The sequence below is a fragment of the Nycticebus coucang genome, chromosome 12 (assembly GCF_027406575.1).
Source record: "Nycticebus coucang isolate mNycCou1 chromosome 12, mNycCou1.pri, whole genome shotgun sequence".
NCBI classification, from domain to species: Eukaryota; Metazoa; Chordata; class Mammalia; order Primates; family Lorisidae; genus Nycticebus; species Nycticebus coucang.
The window spans coordinates 109,752,370-109,774,152 of NC_069791.1; the positions used below are offsets into that span (position 1 = coordinate 109,752,370).

The 21,783-nt window shown below is 48.2% G+C and overlaps 1 protein-coding gene across 2 annotated transcripts in view; it reads left to right on the forward strand.

The window, feature by feature from the left end:
• The window catches only part of SNX29 (sorting nexin 29), a 640,705-nt gene that overhangs the window by 542,190 nt on the left and 76,732 nt on the right, over window positions 1-21,783 (forward strand). For both annotated transcript variants that reach the window (XM_053556354.1, XM_053556355.1), the window contains exon 19: window positions 19,634-19,774. In XM_053556354.1, the coding sequence (XP_053412329.1) occupies window positions 19,634-19,774 (141 nt within the window). The remainder of the gene's footprint in view (window positions 1-19,633; window positions 19,775-21,783) is intronic.

Consider the following 21,783-nt stretch of genomic DNA (forward strand, 5'->3'; position numbering starts at 1 on the left):
AAGAACGCCACTCTCTTCCATGTTTATCACAGCTGAGCCTCCCCAAATCATGGGCGGTCATGTGCCCATTCTTGAATCACTTGCTGTGGCCAAAGGAATGAGACGCTCTGATTGGCTGAGGTCTAAGTCACTGGCTCTATCCAGCACCCACGGTCTGGGGCAGTGGCTTCGCTGGAAGTGGCCCGGCCACGTTTACCAGAGGGGTGCAGTGTGAGCCATGTGGCCCAAAGCATGAGCAAGTGAGGTGGGCTTTGTCAGCTTGCTGGAGAGCTCAGGCGTTACCCAGAGTGTGACTGTGGAGCATTTTGAAGAGGAGAGTGACACTGTGATTGGCGATTAGTCTAGTCGTTGTGGTGGTTCTGGGGAAGGTGGGTTGAGGGAGGAAATGGAGCAGCAGGGTCAGGGATGTAGGCGTTTGACCATGACATTAAGCAGGATGTGTGCCTTCTACAAGCTGAGGGAAAGTGCACCTGCTGACCAAAAGTAGCCACTTTTGTCCTTGAACCCTTATGGCTATTTTTATTTATTCAACAATCCACTACCTGGTGGCCTTCTAACTCCTGAGATTTATGTCCTCATTACTCCTCCCTGCATTCCTCCAAAGTGCACATTAGGTTCATAAACACAATTTCAGGGCTCAGGGAGAAAATGGAGATGCACTGTAATAGAAAATTAGCTTCCCTACTGGCTCCGCCAAGTTCAGATTTCATTTCCTTTGATGGCAGCATTTGTGCTGGTGTTGGAGGTGGGGGGCGGAAATGAGTCCATGGGGTCGGGAGTCTTAGAGACTAATCACCATGCGAGGCCACCTCCTATAACTGATCACTTAACAGTCTGGTGGCCGCCCTGTGTGTGGGATGACCATGACCTGCTCTGTTTTATTTACCAACAGAAGATACCCCACACAGCAGCCTTTTAACACAAAAATAAATACGAAAGGCCACGCAGCAATGATTGTCTCACTTTAAGAAACAGATGGTTTAAAACCAGACTGGCTTTGCTCTGTGCCTCCCACTCTTTCTGTCCTAAAATAAGGGCGTGATATCTCTGACCATGGACAAGCATCTTTAGTGGTATGGTTTTTCCAGAGTCAGTTCCAGAAAGGGCCAGTTCCCAGCTGTTTGACTTCAAGCAAGTTATTGAGCCTCCCTGAACCTCAGTTCTGTCACCTGTAGGATAGTGGTCCCTGTCCCTACCCCACTGGACTATCATGAGGCTTACATGAGGTGTAGGAACAGCTAACAGTAAAGGTGCTTAGTACATTTACTAGCTGCGTGAGCCTGGGAAAGTGGCTCGGCTTCTCTGAGATGTGTCCTTCAGGGATTCTCAAGCAGGGGTGGTGTCGCCCCTAAGGGGACCTGAAGGCATTTTCGGTTGTCACACCTAGGAGGCTACTGCTGGCATTTAGAGGGTAGAGGCCAGGGATGCTACTAATATCCTGCATTGTACAGGACATCTCCCCAAACACGAGTGAGTGCTGTGCTAGAGAGGGCCTGAGGCACAAGAAGCACTTCCTGCGATGCTTAGAGTTGAGTGTGACCTCAGTAGGGGCAACTGTCAAATGGTGGTGTTCAGAAAGTCAGAGACCAAAGACAGATGCCTCTGAGTGGTGGTGGTGAAGGTGCCCTGGAGACCACGGGAGCTGAGGAGAATCACCAGGCAGAGCCTGGAGGGCAGGAAGGGGCAGGGGCACCTGAGCCGAGGCTCGCTGTGCCACCCTTGCTGTTTTGTCTGTGCTCCATTTGGTTGGAGTACTAGCTCTGGGATGGGTGCAGGGAGGAAAGGCCTGCTCCTGTGACGCCTGGGGGTCCAGGAGAGGAGTGGGCGGTGACTGTGTTGGCAGACTGGGTGCTCCGGGACAGGAACTGTTACCTCTGCTCCAATGTGAGATTCCAGGTGTGTCCTTTAAAAGTTGTGTTTTAAAATAAAATTGCACCTTGTTCTTACTGCAGTTGTCATTTCTTTTGTTACTTTTGAGTAACAGAAGTGGTTTGGGGGTGGTTTGTTAGTAAGAGGATGGTTTAGAGCGTGGATGTGGCCTTCATTTTGGCAAGCTGGTGAGTACCCGCTGTCTCACAGCACAGGGGGCCTAGGGTTTCCTCAGCAGCAGGATGGGGCCGTCTCACCTGGGGGCAGCAGGTGCCTGCCTCCCTCCCACCCTTCCTCTCCTAGCCTATGTTCAGACACAGACACCAGAGTTCGAAGGCAGCATTTCCATAGATGCCCTGACTACTGTAAAACTCTTAAACAGGAGTGTCACATCTGCGGCTCTTGTGCCATCACGCTCCACTCTCATGTCTATGACAGACATAGCTAATCAATCCAGTTTTCCTCAGTGAACTCAGACGCTTCTCAGACTCCGCCCCAGGCAGACTAGACAGGCAGCTTTAGGCCTAGCAGATGGCCATGCTTGCTGGAAATCCGTGCTGGCTGTGTGGCCTTGGGCACATCTCATACCCTTTCCAGTTTGTCTCCTCACATGCCCAGTGGGAATACTAACACCTGCTTTGCATGGGTGCTGTAAAAACCAAGAGAGGTAAAAATACATCCACAGCGGCCAGCATAGAGCCCACTTACAGTGAGCATTCAGTAATTGTTAATTGCCCTCTTACTTGCATAATACACACTTCAGAGACTGTAGTGGGGCCCGTGGTCCATTTGTTTCTGTATAATGTTGTCAGTTACCTTTTCAGCTGTATGTTTTTAGTCTTTAATGAGATTATAGGTGTTTAGAGAGCAGGGAATGTGAGCAACGTGTGGCTTGTCCTTTTCCTCTGTCTCCTTCCTATTGCTTAGAATTTAGACAGGACACCTGGAGTTCCCATAGCCACCTTGGCGCACAAGCTGACAAAGATGGCAGAGCAGAAAGGTGGGAGGTGCCGGCCCCGGCTCCTTGGAGGAGTAGCCGAGCCAGTCCTGGACCACCTCCCTCCTAGTGCTTGTGCGCCAGCAAACGAACAGGGAATGATTCGACCCCTGCTATTTTTGAACCACATGCAATTCCTAACTGGTACAAAGAGTTCTTTGAAAGAGGTTGAGAGAACGGCATGCCTAGAAACTGTAGAGATGACACAGCACATGATGTTTGGGGATCTCGGCGTTCAGCTCCTATGTTTACCAGCCATCTGTGAATGTCCTTGGGTGCTAGGGCTGCTGAGAGCGCGCTCGCTGCTGGGTTTAAGACAGAAGGTGGCCAGAAGGGGTTCTACCAGGAGAGGTGCCCAAGGGCAGGCTGTTGGAGGACCTTAGATTATACTTGGGAACCATGGCTCTGACTGTGGTGTGGGGATGGGAGAGAAGGAGAGGAAGCTGACTGCATCCCTCCTGGCAAGGATTTGTTCTCCCTTCTAGAAGACCTGACCCGTGAGCCAGCTTGGAGACCCGTTCTCTATGGCAGAGCCCTGCTTGCTGACTCTTGGTTCTGCATCTGGCATTTGTCAAGCATCCACAGCCCTTGGCCATCTGAGTTGAGCCCTTTAGATCCTGGGTCTGCCCCAGGAAGGGCGTTCTGGTTGAGCATCTTCTCCATTCCTGGTCAGCCCCATGCCAAGCAAACAGTGGAAACGGCTTTGCCCAGCACCAGCCAAGGCCATGACTGACCTGTAGGTGGCGGTGGCCACCTGCTGCCGCTCCAGCTCTCAGCGTCCAGGCAGCGAGTCCTCTGTCTCCTCCACAATAGCCCGTGCTCCCCTCTCTTCTATCCCTGAATCTTGGGTCCCTACCTCTTTCTTCCTCTGTCTTATATGATTTTTCTCTGACTGCCCAGGTTTCACTGCAGTAAATGTCAGGTAACTTCGTCCACATAGTCTTTGCAGAGTGACTGCTCAGAGTGCTGGGGGAGATGGCATGCATGGGGGTCCATGTGTGCAGACCTTGGTCTTGACTGTCCAGGGCATCAGTCCACTGCTCACTGCTGGACACCCATCAGTGAGGACAGATGAGATGAGACACAGACACATAGGTGCCTGGATGCAGAGGAGAGCAGCAGGCTTCCTCCGCCCTCCTTCCGCCCTTCCCGCCTGTCATCTTCCCTCCCTCTCTCCCTTCCATCCATCCACCCACTCACCTACCTGTCCACCAGCCACTGAGCATCTCTAAGAACTGAATGTCCCCTGGGGTGTCCATTACAGGTTCTTGCCCTCAGAGAATTTATTATAGAGTAGAGGTAGAGACTTATAAGAGTACAAATACAGGTAAATGTTCAGGTACTGTTCATTTACTTGTATGTTCATTCATTTGTTGAATAAGTGCTTATTGAGAGTTTATTACTTGCTGGATGCTGGTCTGGGTCGTGGGGCGTAGTGCATAAAACTTGCAGAGTTTACATTCTGGTGGGAAGCAGACAGATAGCCATCAGTAAATAAATCTGCGAGATAATTGCCCATTTTGCCAAAAGCTAGGAAGAAACAGGGAGTAATGTGGTAGATTATTGAGTAGGGTAAGAGTTGCCAGGTAAGGTGTGCATGTGTGAGAGAGAGAGAGAGAACCTGATCAGGGTATCTGCATGTGTGCGTCTAGTGAGGGGATTTATACCTGGTGGGGTAGATGTGGAGTATTTGGTAATTTGTACACCTCCTGAGGTTTGTGCATGTGTGTAATTATCTTTTTTCAGAGAAGGGATCCACAAGGTTTATGAGCTTTTCCAAAGGGTTCATGGTCCAGGAAACGGGGGGAGGTTCTCAGCTGCTGCTCAGGACCTCTCCCCAAGGCCTGGGGCCTTCATCATCGTCTCATGTGCCAGGGGCCTCCAGAGGGAACACCCTGCTCCTCAGCACCAAAGTGGGGTTGGAACTGACAGGGTTGATTGTGGCACTTGGGTCTCCTTGGCCGTCAGCCACCCTCTTCAGTGGGCAGTAAGCTGTGATATCTAACAAGGCCCCACTTTTTCCTTTTTTTCCCCTTTACCAAGCAACAGTACAGTCGGGTGGATCAGGCCACATTGTGTGTTCATCTAACATCTAACAAGAAATGCACCCCTTCTAAAATTGCTAATAATGATTTGACAGACACATGTCATATGGCAAGTCATTGGGTCATCCCAACAGTCCCATTAGTTAGATACTAATAGTATCCCATTGTATACAGGGTAAAAGCAAGGCTTAGCAAGGTCAGGTGGGTGAGCCAAGGTCACCTGACAGATCAGTGGTAGACCCAGGTCGGACCCAGGTCTAACCCAGGCACTGCCTCCCACAGCCTGGCTTTACCCTCCGTTCTCCTGAGAGAGCCCTTTCTTTCTTCTGTGATGGGAAGGCCTCTGGGTATGTTTGCAAAGTTAGGTCAGTCTGAAGGATGGCCCAGACCTATATTCTGCCCTGTCTATATCCTGAGGTTTTCTCTGCTGCTTGGGGACAGGGTGGTGTGAAGGAAGAAACAGTTTAGGAAAGACTTAAAGCGCAAGTGATGCTCAACACCCGCTACTGGCTCAAGGCTCTTGGGCAAACCCCAGTTCATCCCTCATCTGCCCATCATAAAAAGTTGCAAAAATGCAAAATTGCACACACGAGGCCTCGGCCACTGTGCTTTGCTAGCCAGCAAGATGGAAAATGTTCGTCCCAGCCCTATCTTGAATGCTGGGAACTTGTAGAACAAAAATCGTATGGGACTTCGTGGGCGCTGTTAGGAGGCAGAAATGCACACACTGGGCAAATTAGCTGTGTCACAATGTTTATGGTCTGCATGCAGGCAGAATTTGGTTGTGTGGGGAGACAAAAGAGTGCTCCTTGAAATGACTAATATGTCTCTTTAAACGTGCAGTAGAGGGGGGTACACGGAGGGCACGTACCACATCTGAAATGTTCTATTGTTCTGTTTGTTTTTCATTACTCTGAAATGATTACTGCAAAAATTCCTAAATTGGATGCTTTTCAGAGAGGAAGATTAAAGACCATAAGCACAGTCTTGCAGCTGTGTAAAACACAGCTCGCATCTGTGGTGGTTGGGTCCTCTGGGTGGCAGGGCTTAGCATCCTCACCTGGGGCTCTGAGTAGCCCAGGAAGAGGCCCAGCCCCACGGGAACGTCAGCTACGCTCCGTCCGCAAGCACCGAGGGGCCTCAGCTACCTAGCTCAACACCATCCACTTGGAGTTTTTTAACTAAAACCTGTTAAACGCATTTTGGTGTGTGATATTCTCCATAATGCCAACACAAGGATGCTGAGACCTTCTGAAGAAACCCAGATGAAACCTTGAAGGTTCAGAGGGGAAGGAAACTCTGTCCACTGCTGAGCAGTCTTGCTTTGATGACTATCTGGGAATTTGTAGCTATTTGATTGAAAATCAGTTCCAATTCGCAGTCTTACATTTAAGTAGAACCTCTGTAAGTTGACCAGCTAAGGGGCTATAACAAGCTGGTCAACAGTCAGAGGTGGTCGGCATAAGGAACTTCCATTGAGTACCTGGTGTTTGTCCAGTCTGAAAATTAAATCAACTTACGGAGGTGGTCAGTATAGGAAGATGGTCAACCAGGGAGGTTCTACTGTATTATCCATGTTTTATGTTTTTTGTTTTTATTTTTTGAATTTTTTTGAGACAGCGTCTCACTTTGTCACCCTGGGCAGAATGCCGTGACATCACAGCTCACAGCAACCTCAAATTCTTGGGCTCAAATGATCCTCTTGCGTCAGCCTCTGAGTAGCTGGGACTATAGGCGCCTACCACAATGCCCAGCTAATTTTTCTGTTTTTAGTAGAGACAGGGTCTCACTTTGCTCAGGCTGGTCTTGAACTCCTGAGCTCAGGTGATCAACCTACCTCAGCCTCCCAGAGTGCTGGGATGACATGCTTTTTCTTATTTGGAAGCTTCCAGCAGTCCCATTTCTAGAGTGGGGAGGCAGGGTTATCCCAGCCAACAGTTCCCAATCAATTGAAGAATATAAGAAGGAGCTTTGACTTGTTGTGTGAACAAATTAAAGGGCCACCTAAACCAGGAAGGGGAAGGCCTGGGGCATCAAGGAAGAGGCATCCTTTGGCTGGGCTGCCTGTCCACTTCTGCTCAGAGGAGTCCCCCTTCTTACCTGCACACAGTGCATTGGGGATACAGGCACACTTTTGCCACAGCCAGTTGGCCCTGAGTGCACACTCACTCAGGAGGAAACAGTCCAAATACTGGCCCAAATGGGTTCTCTTTTGATCTCAAGTCTTTTGATTACAAGTGGCAAATATCTCACCTAAAACAATTTATTGCCTTATATGAGTGAAGAGTTCAGTCGTGGTTTCATCCAGGGGCTCTGTCACTCTCCTCCTCCCCTGGTCCCCCACCCCCGTCCCCTCTTCTTTCCCACCCTTCTCTCTCCTCCTCCCCACTCTATAATGGCTTCATTCTCTGGTAGGTTCCCCTCCTTGTGTTGGTCACCAGCAGCTGGGAGCTTCTGTCTTCACAGACCAAGTGTAACTACATAAACCCTCAGCTCTGTCCCAGTCTCACACACCCTCACTGAGCTACTGTGCAGAGCTGGGACTGGCCAGCCCTGATCTCATACCTGCCTCTGGACTCTGAGCTGGGGTGGGATCCATGGAAAGCTCAGAGATAGAGGCCAGGTGGAGAGTGGGTCCCTAAGGGAGAATTGAGGTGCTGGTCTCAGGGAAAAGGAGTGAGTGCCGGGCAGAGAAGCCACCACTATCTGCACAGAGCTGCCTCCTGGAACATGCCGGATTGGGCAGCAGTGGCTGAGGCAGTCCAAATCTTTGTGGGGCTGGGCTGAGGGAGGGTCAGGTCTGGACTGTGAGCTCAGGAGGAGGAGAAAGTGACCCTGCAGAGAGAGCAGACTCAAGTGGGTGCACAGAGCCAAACAGGTGGGCTTCTCGGCTGACCTTGGTTCTGGTGGCTTTCAGCTCCTAGTCCAGCAGCACCGCCAGCCTGGGTTCTGTGAGAACTCTTGTATCCTTCCAGTATGGCCCCGTTTCCCCAAAGACATAATGAACTGGTTCTTCTTCTTAGTAATCAAAGAGCCTGTAATTAAGAAGGGAAGGACCAGTGGCACTGTTAGCCTGGCTTATAGAGCTGGGAGAGGAGTACCTGTCTCCCAGTGTGGATGTAAGCCTCCACACAGAAGCAGAGTGAGACAGAGCAGGACCGCATGTGGCTCAGACCCTGCACAGCGAGAGCTTGCACTTCCTCAGAGGACGTTTAGCCGCGATAGGAGGGAGAGGGCATTCCTGATCACCTCAGAAGGTGGCATGCCGATGGCTGTCCCTGATGAATTATTGCCGCCCAAGCCCGTTCATCCTCATAGAGCTGCTTGGCTCCCCCATGCCAGGAAACATCATTGCTCAGTCACGTCTTGGAGGTCAGACATAGCTGAACAGTCCCTGTATCGCTGAGACTCTTTATTCATTGGGGAAGCCCCAAAACCTTCTGCTGGGCACAACCGTTTCTTGAGTGTATTGCTTATTCAGATGCCACATTCTTATTCTTTTTTTTTTTTTTTTGTAGAGACAGAGTTTCACTTTATTGCCCTCGGTAGAGTGCCGTGGCATCACACAGCTCACAGCAACCTCCAACTCCTGGGCTTAGGCGATTCTCCTGCCTCAGCCTCCCGAGTAGCTGGGACTACAGGCGCCCGCCACAACGCCCGGCTATTTTTTTGTTGCAGTTCGGCCGGGGCTGGGTTTGAACCCGCCACCCTTGGCATATGGGGCCGGCGCCCTGCTCACTGAGCCACAGGCGCCGCCCGCCACATTCTTTTATAACCATTTTATTCTCCCTGATTGTCTGTTCTCAAGAACATTCGATTTGGAAAGGTCTTGGCGTAATCAAGCAAAGTAGAAAACTTCTGCAGTTTTGGCCTGGAATGCTCACTGTCACCTCTTCCTCCCTTTGGTCAGCTCCTCCTCCTCCTTGAAAGCTTTGCTCGGACATCACCTCCTCCAGGAAGCCTTGCTCGATGGGCTTCCACATTGCATTTCATGCGACCTCTCCTTGTCTCCTGGCCTCTGATGCTTCCCTCTGTCATAACACTCCACTGGGTCAGAGTTTTTTTTCTGCCTCGGAAATGTGTGAACTTTAGAGCAGACACATAGCTTTTGCTAATGACAGCTAACTTCTGTTAAATATTTACATGCCAAGCACAGTTGTTGATTCTAGAAGGTAGATGCTATAATTGTCCATGTTTTACATTAAGAAATTGAGGCATATGGAGAGATTTAATTAATCACTCAAAGTCATGCAGTTAGTAAGAATATGAAGTCAAGACTTGATCCTAGGCAGCCATAGTCCCCAGTTTGTACTATAATCACTGCTCCAAACTGTTGACATACTTCGGTATCTTTCCTTGCAGCCAGCACAGCTCCTGGCGTATAGTAGGTGTTCCGTAAACATCAAGGGAACTGAAGTAAGTTAGATACCTATGAATGTGCAGCTCCGCTAACTTGAAAAGACATTGTCAGAGGTGGTATTGCTGCTTCTGTTACTGTGGTTAGGGCTAGAGGCAGGTCTGGCCACCCATTCCTGGAGAGTCTTACAGTGGAGTGAACAAGTTTTTACCACCGCCATTCTCTGCAAGACACATAGAAACTTTCGGACTGCCCCAGCCCCTACCTCGCAATCCTGCACATTCCAGGAGGCAGCTCTGTGCGGACAGTAGTGGTGCTCGTAAAACCCGCCGAGCTTTCTCAAAGGCATTGGCTCTGAGGCTGCAGGGTGAAAAGTAACCTTCCATCCATCATACCAATTCTGGTTGAGGCTGAAAAACAATTAGGGGTATCAGATCTCCCAAGAGGATTTTCCTTTAAGTGTCTTCAGATTGAAAAATTTCAGGCCTGTATGGAGATTAATATTGTAAACTTCCTGGCCCCAGCTCTGGCTTCGCACAGAGCCCCCGGCTTGGTCTCCTGCTGTGGTCTGTATAATGTGTGTGAGTCAAGGATGCCTGGCGTCCAGTCCCCGACCAGCTCTCAGGTCTTGGCCTGCACCCTGGCCCAGACCCTGCTTCTGTGGTCAACTTTGCTTTCCCCATTCACTCTTGGATATTTCCTCTTTGCTCCTGAATGACAGAGATGTGTCTTTCCTTTTGGGCTGTGGCCATGCCTGTTTAACTTCCCCTATATTTTAACATTCATCCGATTGTATTTGAGAAAAGAAGGAGGGCAGTGGATATGGATTGTCTTTACAGTGCTGACCAGATGCACCCTTACTTGAAAAATGTTTAATTTTCCTTATACCAAAGTCCGTTTTTAATAGAGGTAGGAAACTTGGGAAGCTTGAGAAGCCATAAAGAAAATAAGAACATCTATCAACATTTACAAATAGCTACTGGTAATGTTTTGATTTATTTCTGGAGATGTAATGACCTACATAGACGTACCCTGGTTGGACTCCTACTTAGCGATATATCATTTCCTTATTTCACAATAAGCAGGTGCAGCTTCTGCTCTTCTCTGCCTTCTCCATACCCCAGCAAGACTTGGCCGGTATTTGTATTTGTGAGGCAGAAGACTCTCTACCCTCCCAGTGAAGTCTAAAACTCAGCAGAACGTCATGCTACGAAGCTACTGGAGCAGCCAGTTTAGCAATGCACATGGCTGAATGACTCAAATATCCAGACTGCAACATGTGACTGCAGGATGAAGTCATATTTCCTTTTAAATTCCCCAAATATGATCATTGGAGCCCCCAGCAGCTTGATTGCCGGAAATTAGCTCCCACCAAAAACGGCTCCGGCTATTTCTGAGCTCCCCAAGGGCTGTCTCACGTGCACTCAGGGACTCGCCCAGTGTGTGGTCCTCTCTGTGGCTCCGATGCCACTGACCTTGTGCCACCAGCAGCCACTTGGGTAGGATAGGAAATTTAAAAGGAAATATGACTTCATCCTGCTGTTCCATGTCGCAGCCTTGAGTGGGAGATCCATTAACTCACCAGGGTGACATGGAAGTGGAGACTGTCCCAGGAGTCCTCTGTGATAGGCCATGTGCGTCTTCCTCCTTCACTCGGACGGGTTCTGTCTGTGGCTTTCCTACTCATACACCTTGTTTTATAGCCAAAGGGCGGCTGCCAAGGTCAGACGTGCAGTGAGACGGGTGGGGGGGCGCCCACCTTTTCCATGGGCTTCCATGAGGAGAGTGGGCAGCGATGGGAGGGGGGCAGGCCTGGGCTTTCGTGTTGGTTTCTGCCCTTCTGACTGTCCCATCACCTGTCATCACTAGCTGTGGGCTAGAACAGTGTTCTGGCTCAGTGAGGGAGAGTGACAGATCCCTCTTATCAGAGTCACAGCAAGTAACAGGGAGTGAGCCAGCCACAGTCCATGGCCTGTAATGTTAAAAAAAAAAAAAGTTTCCTCTTCTCTTAAAGACTTACAGCTGAATTCTCCCTCCAGTAATGCAAGAGCAGGTAAAAGAACACTCGTTTATATATAAATGGCTGTTGTTCACAAGAGCAGAGATCCATGCTCCCATTGTCCACCCCCCAAATCTATAAGCACTGTGGGTGACAGTCCCGTGCTCTGAGCAGCCCCTGGTTCACGCATTTACCATGTATCATCAAGCACCCGCAGTGCCACAGAGGTGACATCCTGCTATTGTGGGACCGGGAAGCCCATAGCCAGTAAGGGCCTGCCTGGCAGTGCTGTCGCGGACATGTGAGCAGACGGCCTATGCCCACTCTGACCCCTCTAGTCATTCCTTCCATTCTTTTACAGATTCCTTTCTGAATGTGTATTGAGTACTTCCTTTGCATAAAATTGACCAGAACCCCTGCTTTCATGGAGCTTATTCTGTGGTTAAGGGAGGCAGGCAAACCACAGGTCTACCTGGCATGCCCAGTGGTAGTCGATGCTGGGAACAGCAGCAATGGTTCAGCCAGAGCCTAAGAAGTGAGGGGACAGGCATTGAGGCTGTCCAGGGCAAGGGAATTCTAGACTGAAGACATAGCAGCAGCAGAGGCCCCACAGCTCCACCCCTCATCATCTCTGCCCCGCACCCCCTTTATTGTCCTCTAAGCAGTGTCCCCTCGCAGCCCTTGTCCTATACCCTCTGCCTTGGCCTCCTTCACTTGCCCTGTTCCATATACCCCTGCCCTCTGCCCCAGAGCCGCTTCCCTTCCAGCGCTGGTCTGCTTTTGCTTTTTTTGTTTCAGATGAGACGTTTCCTGCTCAGCTGACCCACCCCACCCCAGGCTGAGCACCATTTGGGATCTATGATCATGCATCTGGCTGTTGCTGTCAGGTCACTGACTTACCTGCCTGAGCCCCCAGAGGGCAGGGACCACACTTGGCTTTGTTATCCACCAAGTCTCCAAGGTCCTGGGCTTTGTACATAAGAGGCTTCCTGGTGGTGACTTTGAGGAGGGAGCATCCAGGTCTGTCTGGGGGCCAGCAAGGATGGGAGAACAGGATTATATACCCTGGCCTACTGTCTCATCACTTCCAAAAGCAGTAAAACAGAACAAGCAGTCTGGTGGGAAGGCAGGACATTGCCTTCTTAAGCATTGAGATTGGTATCAAATGTCCAGAGACAGTAGAGCTGGAACTTGATCTAGAGTAGAGCGAACATAACATATGCCCCTTGCTTCTTTCCTGGGACCCAGAGGCTGCTTGTCTACTGTTGGTGATCACACCATTGCTGTTCCAGGTAGAGCAGAGACCGCTGGATCTGTGCCACAAGTAAGCCTGTATCCTCTACCCTCGTCCTCCCGAGGGCATGTGGGACTGTGCTGGTGATTTATAGTGGATAACGCATTTCCTCTTCTCCTGGTCTGCCTCATTTACATAACCCAGTGAAATGAAAAGTTGTTTTTCTTTGGCTAAGTTATTCATCTTATTCTCAGCATTTGGCTGCAATAATATCCCTCCATCAGCATTGTCATCCAGTAATTCAGGCATTTTGTTCTGGCAGTGAGGACACGTACAGTTAATAACACATGAAGCCGTTTCATTAAGAGAAAAGTTTTGTTGGGATACATTAACACAGGCCGCAGACCAAAACACACATAATTTCGTTCCCTGACTATTAAGGAAGTAAAATGAATTAGGAACCTGAAGCCATGTGAAAAGAATCTTTGTTATCCTAAAGTCATCTGGACATCTTTGCATTTAACAGTCCACATCAGGGGCTTCGGAGTTTTTGAGACTTTTTTATAGCACTTGTTTTTCTCTGGGGGGAACATCAGTTTAAGGCCCAGTGCTGGCTCTGCTGCCTGCTGCCTGGGGCTCAGTGGGCACCCCTTTCAGTCGCTCCACTGCTCTCTTGGAAGGCATATAACATTGCAGGGCTTCTGTATATAAAATGTCTGGCACATGGAAAGGGCTATGAAATGGTACATCTTCTGTAAGTCCAAAAGCTTACAGTCAATACTAGCCTTCCCTCCTGAGTATTACAACACACATTAAAACTGTTTCATTATGAGGTACAGAACTCTGGATAATTAAGAAGTTACATGGATATGGAAATGGAGAGGGAGGCATTTGATCTATGCTGCAGGAAGCAGGGGCAGCCTGAAGTTTTGGTTCTACATCAGTGGTGTGTCAATGTGTGTTTATTTCTGAGTTTCTGCTGCATTCCTGACAGCAGGTTTCTCTGTGGGGTCTGAGCCTAGCAGATGTTTACAGCATCCATCAAGTATGTCCTGTGAGGTCTTGCTCCTAAAATAGCACTCTTGTCCAGGAACCTGGGTGCTGTGTGACAGAGGCTGGCTGGACACATGCCCGGGCCAGGCTGCAGCCAGGATGGGCGCTGAGCTCATTCTGAGTCAGAAGTTTGAGGACCGCATCCTCAGTTTTGTTTTAGTACTTGAAACCCCACCTGAGAAGGTCATTTAGTGAACTCTGCAGATTCTGCTGAGTTTTCTGGAAGCAGGGGGAATGTTTAACTGCCCAATCCACAGCCTGTGCTTTAGAGCTGTGTTTCCCCGCCTGCCTAGCATTTGACAATTAATTAGGGATGGTAATTACCTGCTTTAATTTTGTGATTGCACATCCTATAATTACCCTTAATTCCATAATAGGGAAGTTCTTGTACACAAAGGCAGCTGATGATGAAGGTGATGGGGGTTACAATGTTAACAGCTGCCACTGCCTACTGCCTGCCAGGCCTGGGGCAAGGCGCCACTCAACAAGAGGGGCTTCATACCCATTGTACAGATGAAGAAACTGAGTCTGAAGGGGAAGAAAGAGTGTAAACACAGGCCTCCCCTATGCACAGCCATTCCCTTTCATTATGCTGTTCTGCCTCTTGTAGAAGTGCCTGAGAGCTGGTGCATTTTTGGTTAACAAAAGCCCATGCCTGTGCTTGGCACATCTTTATGCCAGGTCTGGGATGTCACCCGACTTTGAACAAGCCTTTTAAATCTTCATCCTCTCTTTTTCTCTCTTCCTGAATTCCCTCTCTGCCCCTCCTGCCTCTCTACCCTCATACAGATGTGTGCACTTGTGTGTGCATGTATGCACTTATGTGTGTGTGTGTGTGCGTGTCTGAGGTAAATTTTACTCCAAAACAAAGCCACACACCAGCACTGGGGACACCAGCACTGGGTGGTGCACAGAATTCCGTCCTGCACATAATCACTCAGGCTGCTCCTCTCCCTGAGATGTAGCTACTGGCACTATTTTCATTTTTCAAACAGGGAATTGAGGTTTGAGGAGGTGAATTAACTTACCCAGCATTACTTGGCTAACAAGAAGCAAAGCTGGGGTTCAAACCTGGGTCTGCCTGAGGCCAGAGGCACATGTCCAGCTCCTTCTCATGCTGACATCTGAGAAAGAAGGGCACCCACATGGATATCCCCTCCCCCAAGCCTTTGGCACTGCCTCTTGCCCTGCCCATGGCCTGGCTTAGACATCCTAGTACCATAAGTTGGGGTGACAGCTCATTCTCCTGAGGTTAGTGAAGGTGTGCGGCTTTGTTTTGTTTTTGTTTTTAAATTCAGGATTCACAGAAAGATGATCAGGCGCGTAAATGTTCTGTTTGTAATTTGATTTATTTGTACTTCTGTGTACCTGTGTAACCACTGCCTAGAGATACAGGGTGTTCCCAGCATCTGCAAGGTTCTGTTGTGCCTGTGGTGCTGTATGTAAGAACCCCTATCACCCTTCCTGCCCACATGGCCTCGTGCAGATGGTCCATCATGTCCTCTCCTAGTAGCTTTATGATTCCAACTTGTGCATTTAGGACTGTGATCCCCCTCCCCCAAATGAGAGCCAAAGCCTCACACCTAGATGTTCAGAAGCTTCTTTGTTCATAATGGCCCCAACTGGAAATAACCTAAGTGTCCCTTCCAGCAGAACAGGCTAACAAATTGTGGCTTATTCTTTTTTTGTTTGTTTTCTTATTTTTTTTTTCTTTTTTAGAGACAGAGTCTCACTTTGTCACCCTTGGTAGAGTGCTGTGGTATCACAGCTCAAAGCAACCTCCAGGTCTTGGGCTTAGGTGATTCTCATGCCTCAGCCTCCTGAGTAGCTGGGACTACAGGCACCTGCCACAACGCCCAGCTATTTTTTTGTTGCAGTTTGGCCAGGGCTGGGTTTGAACCTGCCACCCTCGATATATGGGGCTGGCACCCTACCCCTGAGCCACAGGCGCCACCCACAAATTGTGGCTTGTTTATAGTGGAATGCTATGCAACACTTTCTGGAAAGGGACATGGACACTGCACACAGCAATGCAGATGGGTGTCACAAGCCCCGTGCATAGCAGAAGACACCAGCACAGCGGTGCACCCAGTGTGAGTCCAGTTAGTTACATGAAAGGGACCCAGGGCTGGCCCTCAGCACAGCAGGGCGTGGTGTGGAGCATGAAGAGCATGAAAGAGCCTTGAAGGGGCTTGGCAGATGTTCTCTCCCGCATGGAAGCATTTCTCTGAGACCCTGTCCATACAAAAGTTGGTCCTGGATTCTGTTCACTGATGGATTAAGGTTTCTGCCCCCACCCCCAGTGATCCTGCCCTTGACTCCCCAGCCCGTGTCATTACAAGCATTGCTAGGATAATTCTTCCCAGTGGAAAAGAAATATGAAGATTTCAACTTCTTCATAAAATGGAGAAGAGGTTTGCCCCAACTCCTGATTACAGATATTGCCCTCCTATTTAATTTTCTTTTGCTGAGTCAAGGAGATTGGACTTGAAGTAGCTTTTTATTGCTTGTTTTAAAAGGGAACTTGGTTTGTTGGAAGAGGTCGACTCTTTTTATTCCTCCAGGGAATTATTATCTTTGTGGCTTGAGCAAAAGGAATTGGGGCCAATCAAACTTCATTTGGAGGGTAGAGCTCTTGAAAGTGAAAAATAAAACAAAAAGCCCTAACATTTTTGGGCACAAGCCCTTTGAATTCTTTGGTGAAATAAGCCCAGGATTTGGTTAAATGTATATAATTCAAGGACAACTTAATTTGCAGTGAGAGTTTCCTAATTTTGGAAGCTAAGAACATTGTTGTTGAAGATCAACTTTTCAAGCAATAATGGGTGATTTTAGTAGTATGGCTACAGATTAGATTTAGATCTAAAAGGAGAGGCGTAAATGAGAAGATGAAATTGGAACATCCGACACCAGAGAGACCATTCTGAGGACACAGGATCTGCCCAGGTGCACGTGGGCCTCAGGGGGATTGAGCAGGAGCCCTTGTGCCCACCCACATGCAGTGCTGGCCTGAGGTCCCTGGGGCCTTCAGGAGCCTGGGCCACTGCAGCAGCATGCTGTGATAGAAGGTGGCGGGCAGCCGCGGCTTCAGATCCGTTCTCCCCATCTCCCCTGAGCAAGTGCGTGACTCCCCTGAGCCTTGTGGCTTCCTTCATCTGGAAAGTGGGGTGTTCATACCAGCTGGCTTGTACGTTAGTTAACATGAGGATGAACAGTGGGTGAGTCTTGTGAAGTCCTGGGCTAACACCCAGCATGTAATAGGTGAGAAGATCCCAGATTCAGATTTAGATTTGATGAGTCAAGTCCTGGTATGGAGTTCATATGAGAGGTCCAAACTAGAGATGTAGGTCTAGGAGTCATTGACCTAAAAATGAAATGTGCAGAACTGGGTGTGTGGATGGGTGTGTAGGGGAGGGGGAAGCTGTGGGCAGAAGAGGAGGTGCCTAGGAGGAAGGCCAAGAAAGAACATTCCCTTCCAGGGAATGAAATCATTTGGCTCTTGCATGTGTGTTATTAAAAACGAGGAGTCAGAAGTGACCTCTCATGTGAGAGAATTGTTATTATTATGTTAAAGACATTTTTAACATGTGTATTGGCAAATTATAATAGCCATTTATCATTGGAGATTTTACCTCCTGAGCTGTTCTTAAATTGTGTAATTTTTTAAAGCTCATTGATTTCTCTCTCACTTCTCTGGTAGTTCTGTGTCTCCCTGGAAGGTGCTGGGACTTGCCAAAGGTTGATGAAATAGTGTTCACGTTTTGTACACCTAGAACATTCCCTTGAGAGTTACAATTTGGTTAAAATAAAGAAGTTGTATGCCCCTGGTGTGCTTGTCCCATCTGGATGTGTCCAGGTGTCCTACCTGTCCCACTGGGCTGATAAGTGAGAGTCTAGATCTTACCTTTAGCCCCCTCACTCCTTCCCCAAATTAAATCCCCCCTCGTCAGTGTGGTCTACAAGATCTGGCCACAGCTGGGCTGTGCACAGCCCTGAATGTGCTCCCTGCCACCTTGTTGGGGAGGTGCTGCTGTCAGCAGCATACAGATGGAGACATGAGTGAACAGAAAGGTCAAATAGCTGGTCTGTCCCCAGAGTCTGTGCCTTACCCAGGGGTTCCCCAGATTACCCTTCATCAGAATCACCAGAGAAGCTCTGGCACACTGTGCATCCCTGGGCCTTGGATGGTTGATGCAGGGACCAGGGGCTGGCGGATTTGCAAACGACTGCCTCTCTCCACTTTTGATCTTTAGTATGTTGTTGGAGAATAGTAACAGGGATCATCTAGATTTTTTTTGTAAAAGGCCAGAAAGTAAATGCCTTGAGCTTTGCAGGCCATGTGGTCTCTGTCGCAGCTTGTCAACTCTGCTGTTATGCAGATGTTCCTTGACTTATGATTGGATTATATCCTGATAAAGTCAGTAGAAGTTGAAAGTATTGAAGTCGAAAATGTATTTAATGCATTTAATACACCTAACCTACCAACCATCATAGCTTAGCCTAGCCTACCTTTAAACATACTTGGAACGCTTACAGTAGCCTAAAGTTGGGCAAAACCATATAACACAAAGTGTTGAATATATCATCTAAGAGTATCATGCTACATATTGCTAGCCCAGAAAAATATCAAAACTCTATTTTTTATTGAATGCATACCATCATAATATCAAAATATTAGAACTCAACCCTTTGTAAGTCAGGGACTGTCCGTATTGCTAAAGCAGTAGACGATAGGTAAACAGGTGGGTGCAGCTAGATGTGGCCCATGAGACATAGTTTGACTACCTTGTTCTAAGTAACAAATCTTATGCTGGTCAGACTAGGGATTGAACTTGCCACTTTCTTGGGGGTGTTTAGACTTATGAAGAATATAACACAAGTGGGGATACAATCTGTTCAAGATGTGTGGGATTGGAATTGCATCAACTGCTGGTGTAAAGAGCCCCCAAGACATAAGCTTGAATAAGTTAGAGGTGAATATTTCTGTTTTGTCAAAACATCTTGAGTTGTTAACCTGATAGTTGGTGTGGTGGTTCTATAATGTCACCAGAAACCAGGGGCTCCTACAGACTTGAGGGTGCGTTGCTCCATCTAATCCCACTGGGAACTTCTGCCCATTCATTGAGATTCTTTGGTATAAGTCTTCATTCCTTCCCCTACAGTCACCATACCAGGTCCAAACACACAGTCTCTGCATCTGAGGATGATGGGTGGTTTATCGCTTGTATTAGAGATGCCTGTGTTTATGATTAAAGACATCTTTGAGATGTGCATTGGCATCCACCGATGGTAAATTCCAATAGCCATTTATCACTAGGGGCTTTAGTCTTGGGGCTCTTCTTAACTCATGTAATTTTTAAAAAATGAATTGATTTCTCTCTCACTTCTCTGTTTTTCCTCATTGTTTTGTGTCTTTGGAAGATACTAGGGTTGTAAAAAGTTGATGAAACAGCCCTCATGTTTTGTACCCCCAGAGTATTCTCTTGAGAGTCACAACTTGATTAAAATAGAGAAGGTTTATATCTCAGTTGTTCTTATCCCATTTGGGTGTGACATTCTGTCTAGTTGGGCAAGTTGCAACTGTGGTCCCCTCCCACTTTTCCCAAACTCACGTCCACCTGTCTGCGTGGTAGCCCGTGTGATCCCAGGTGTGGCTGCGTTGCATGGATATCAGCCTGCTCTCCATAAGTCTTTGGAGGGAGGTGCTGTTATCAGCTGCATCCTACAGATGAGGAAACACATGGCCAAAGAGGCTGAACAGCAGCAAAGCATTAGTGCTGCAATACACACGTGACAAAACATGGAACTGGGCTGTTGACCTCTGTTGATGTTGGGGGAATGGTATACGGTATGTTACTCCTGTAACTTGCCAGATTGAGTTATTCTTTCATCTACACATTTGTTTAGCCAGTACCATGGAGTCCTCCTCTGTGCCAGGAGCTCCCAGCCCCTGGTGTGAGGCCGATGTGGCCCCTGCCCCGGGGGAGCTGGTTTTCATGGGCAGAGCTTTGCTGACATCCTAATCCCTTTACAGTGAGGGCTTTAAGAAAAGTGTACATTTTCTTTCTTTTCTTGACAGGTCTACATTCGGATAAAAGATGATGAATGGAACATCTACCGGCGGTATACAGAGTTCAGGAGTTTGCACCACAAGTTACAGAACAAGTATCCTCAAGTGAGGGCCTACAACTTCCCACCCAAAAAGGCCATTGGAAACAAGGTACCAGTCCCGAGGGGGGCCAGGCAGCCTACCTGTCACTGCCTATGTTGAGGCTGTTGCTTCTTGTTCTTTGGTCTATGGTTTTAAAATGCATTTTCCTTGAAGAAAAGTTGGCTAATGTAAGAAAGAATAGAAACAAAAAAGGAAATAGTCACCCATAATGCCACTACTGAAAGACAGTTGCCACTATGTAGTGTGTGTCCTCTTATTTCTGTTGGGCAGAAGTTGGAAACTTCTTCTGTAAAGGGCCAGGGGTAAATATTTTTGGTTCTAGGGGGCGCGATTTGATTTTAGCAGAAAACACCCAACTCTGCCAGTGTCGTGCGAAAGCAGCGCTGGACAATGTGCACCCAGACGGGCATGGCTATGCTCCAGTAAGACTTTATTTTTAAGAATAGGTGGCAGCTGGATTAGTGTGCTGGTCACTGTTCTGGACCAAAGTATTTTTTCTAGTTTTTATCCATAGTTGTCATAATATTATTTAACAATTTGGATTTATAACCGTGGAGTGGAATTTCCTCAGGGAAGTTTTTTACTATTATCTCAGAGTCACTTGCCTCATGAAGCTTAGTGACACATGGTGACTTGTTCTGCCTGTATGTCCATCTAGGCCTCCTGAGAGCAGGCTGCTGCCCTCCACAGCTTCCTGCTGACTAGTGTCCACCCATTTATCAGGCATGTCTTGGGCCTGTTACCTGCCACTGTGCAGGGTCTGGGGCCGGCACTGAGCAACACAGCCCTGTGTCTGGGCCTGCATAGCACTCTGTGGATTGTCCCCTTCAGCAGCTGGCCTTGTTTTGTCACCCTCATGTTTGCTTGCAGACCAGTATTCCATTGTGGCTACACTTCCGCTCATCTGGGGAGGACTGCCTGGGTCCCCTCCTTCTGTTCTGATTCTGTCGATCCAAAGTAAGAACTGGGCCTGGAGGGGTTCAGTAGCTCTCTAGGTGATTCAGTATGGAGAACTCCTCGCTCTCATTCAAGAAGACAGGAGAGCATCCGCAGTCTCAGTGCTCGTTCACTGACTCGGCAGCACAGTTCAGCCAGGTGAGGCGGAGTCATGGCCCTTCTCAGGTGTGCGAGGAACCAGCCCGTATGCTGTGGTGAGAGCAAGGCAGAAATCCACGTTCTGAGGCTCACCGTAGATGGCCACTGTGCAGCTCCAGGGCTGAGACCCCGCAGTCTGGGTTCACCCAGCCCTCGGGTGACGCTGATGTGTGAAGAAGTATAAGAACCCCTATTCAAGCCTATTGCAGAGGCCACATGACAGGTTCTACTTGGGAGGCATTCTCTGGTTTCTCTTGTTAAGAGGAACCTTGCTAGGACTTATTTTGACCTTTATTGTAGAAAAACAGAATACGAGTTTCCATCACTCACTCCCAGCACTTGGAAATTCCATCGGAAAAATTGCTATTACTAATTGTTATGCTTACATTTGCATAGATTTCTGTTTAAATCAGATAGAAAACTGTCCACATCATGGACTGCTGGATTTTAATTTTAAACACCGATAATGTAAGTTTATCTAGGGCCCAGAACAAATCTGTCCTTCATTTTTCTGTTGAAGAAAAGTGGAACTGAAGTCACACACATGGAATAGAAGACTTAGAAATTCTACACTTGTTCATAACAAGGAGTACAATAATTCTTTTGCAATAAAGAGAAAACTATACACTGATTTAATCTAATGAGCTTGTGGACTCATATAAGTCTTGGGACCTATCCAGAATACCTTAAAGTGTCATAAAACAAAATTCTGCCCGACGAATGCTTGTTCACTGTATGAACAAGGCATTATCATTGTAAAATACTCTCATTTTCAGGGTCACACCTATGGCTCAAAGGAGTAAGATGCTGGCCCCATATGTTAGAGGTGGTGGTTCAAACCCAGCCCCAGCAAAAAAAAAAATCTCATTTTCAAAAAACATTACCCTGACCAGCCCATCCGTGACTTGTGCCTCAGGGAACTTGGCCTGTCTGCTGTCTTGCTCTAAGGGAAAGCTGTTCTA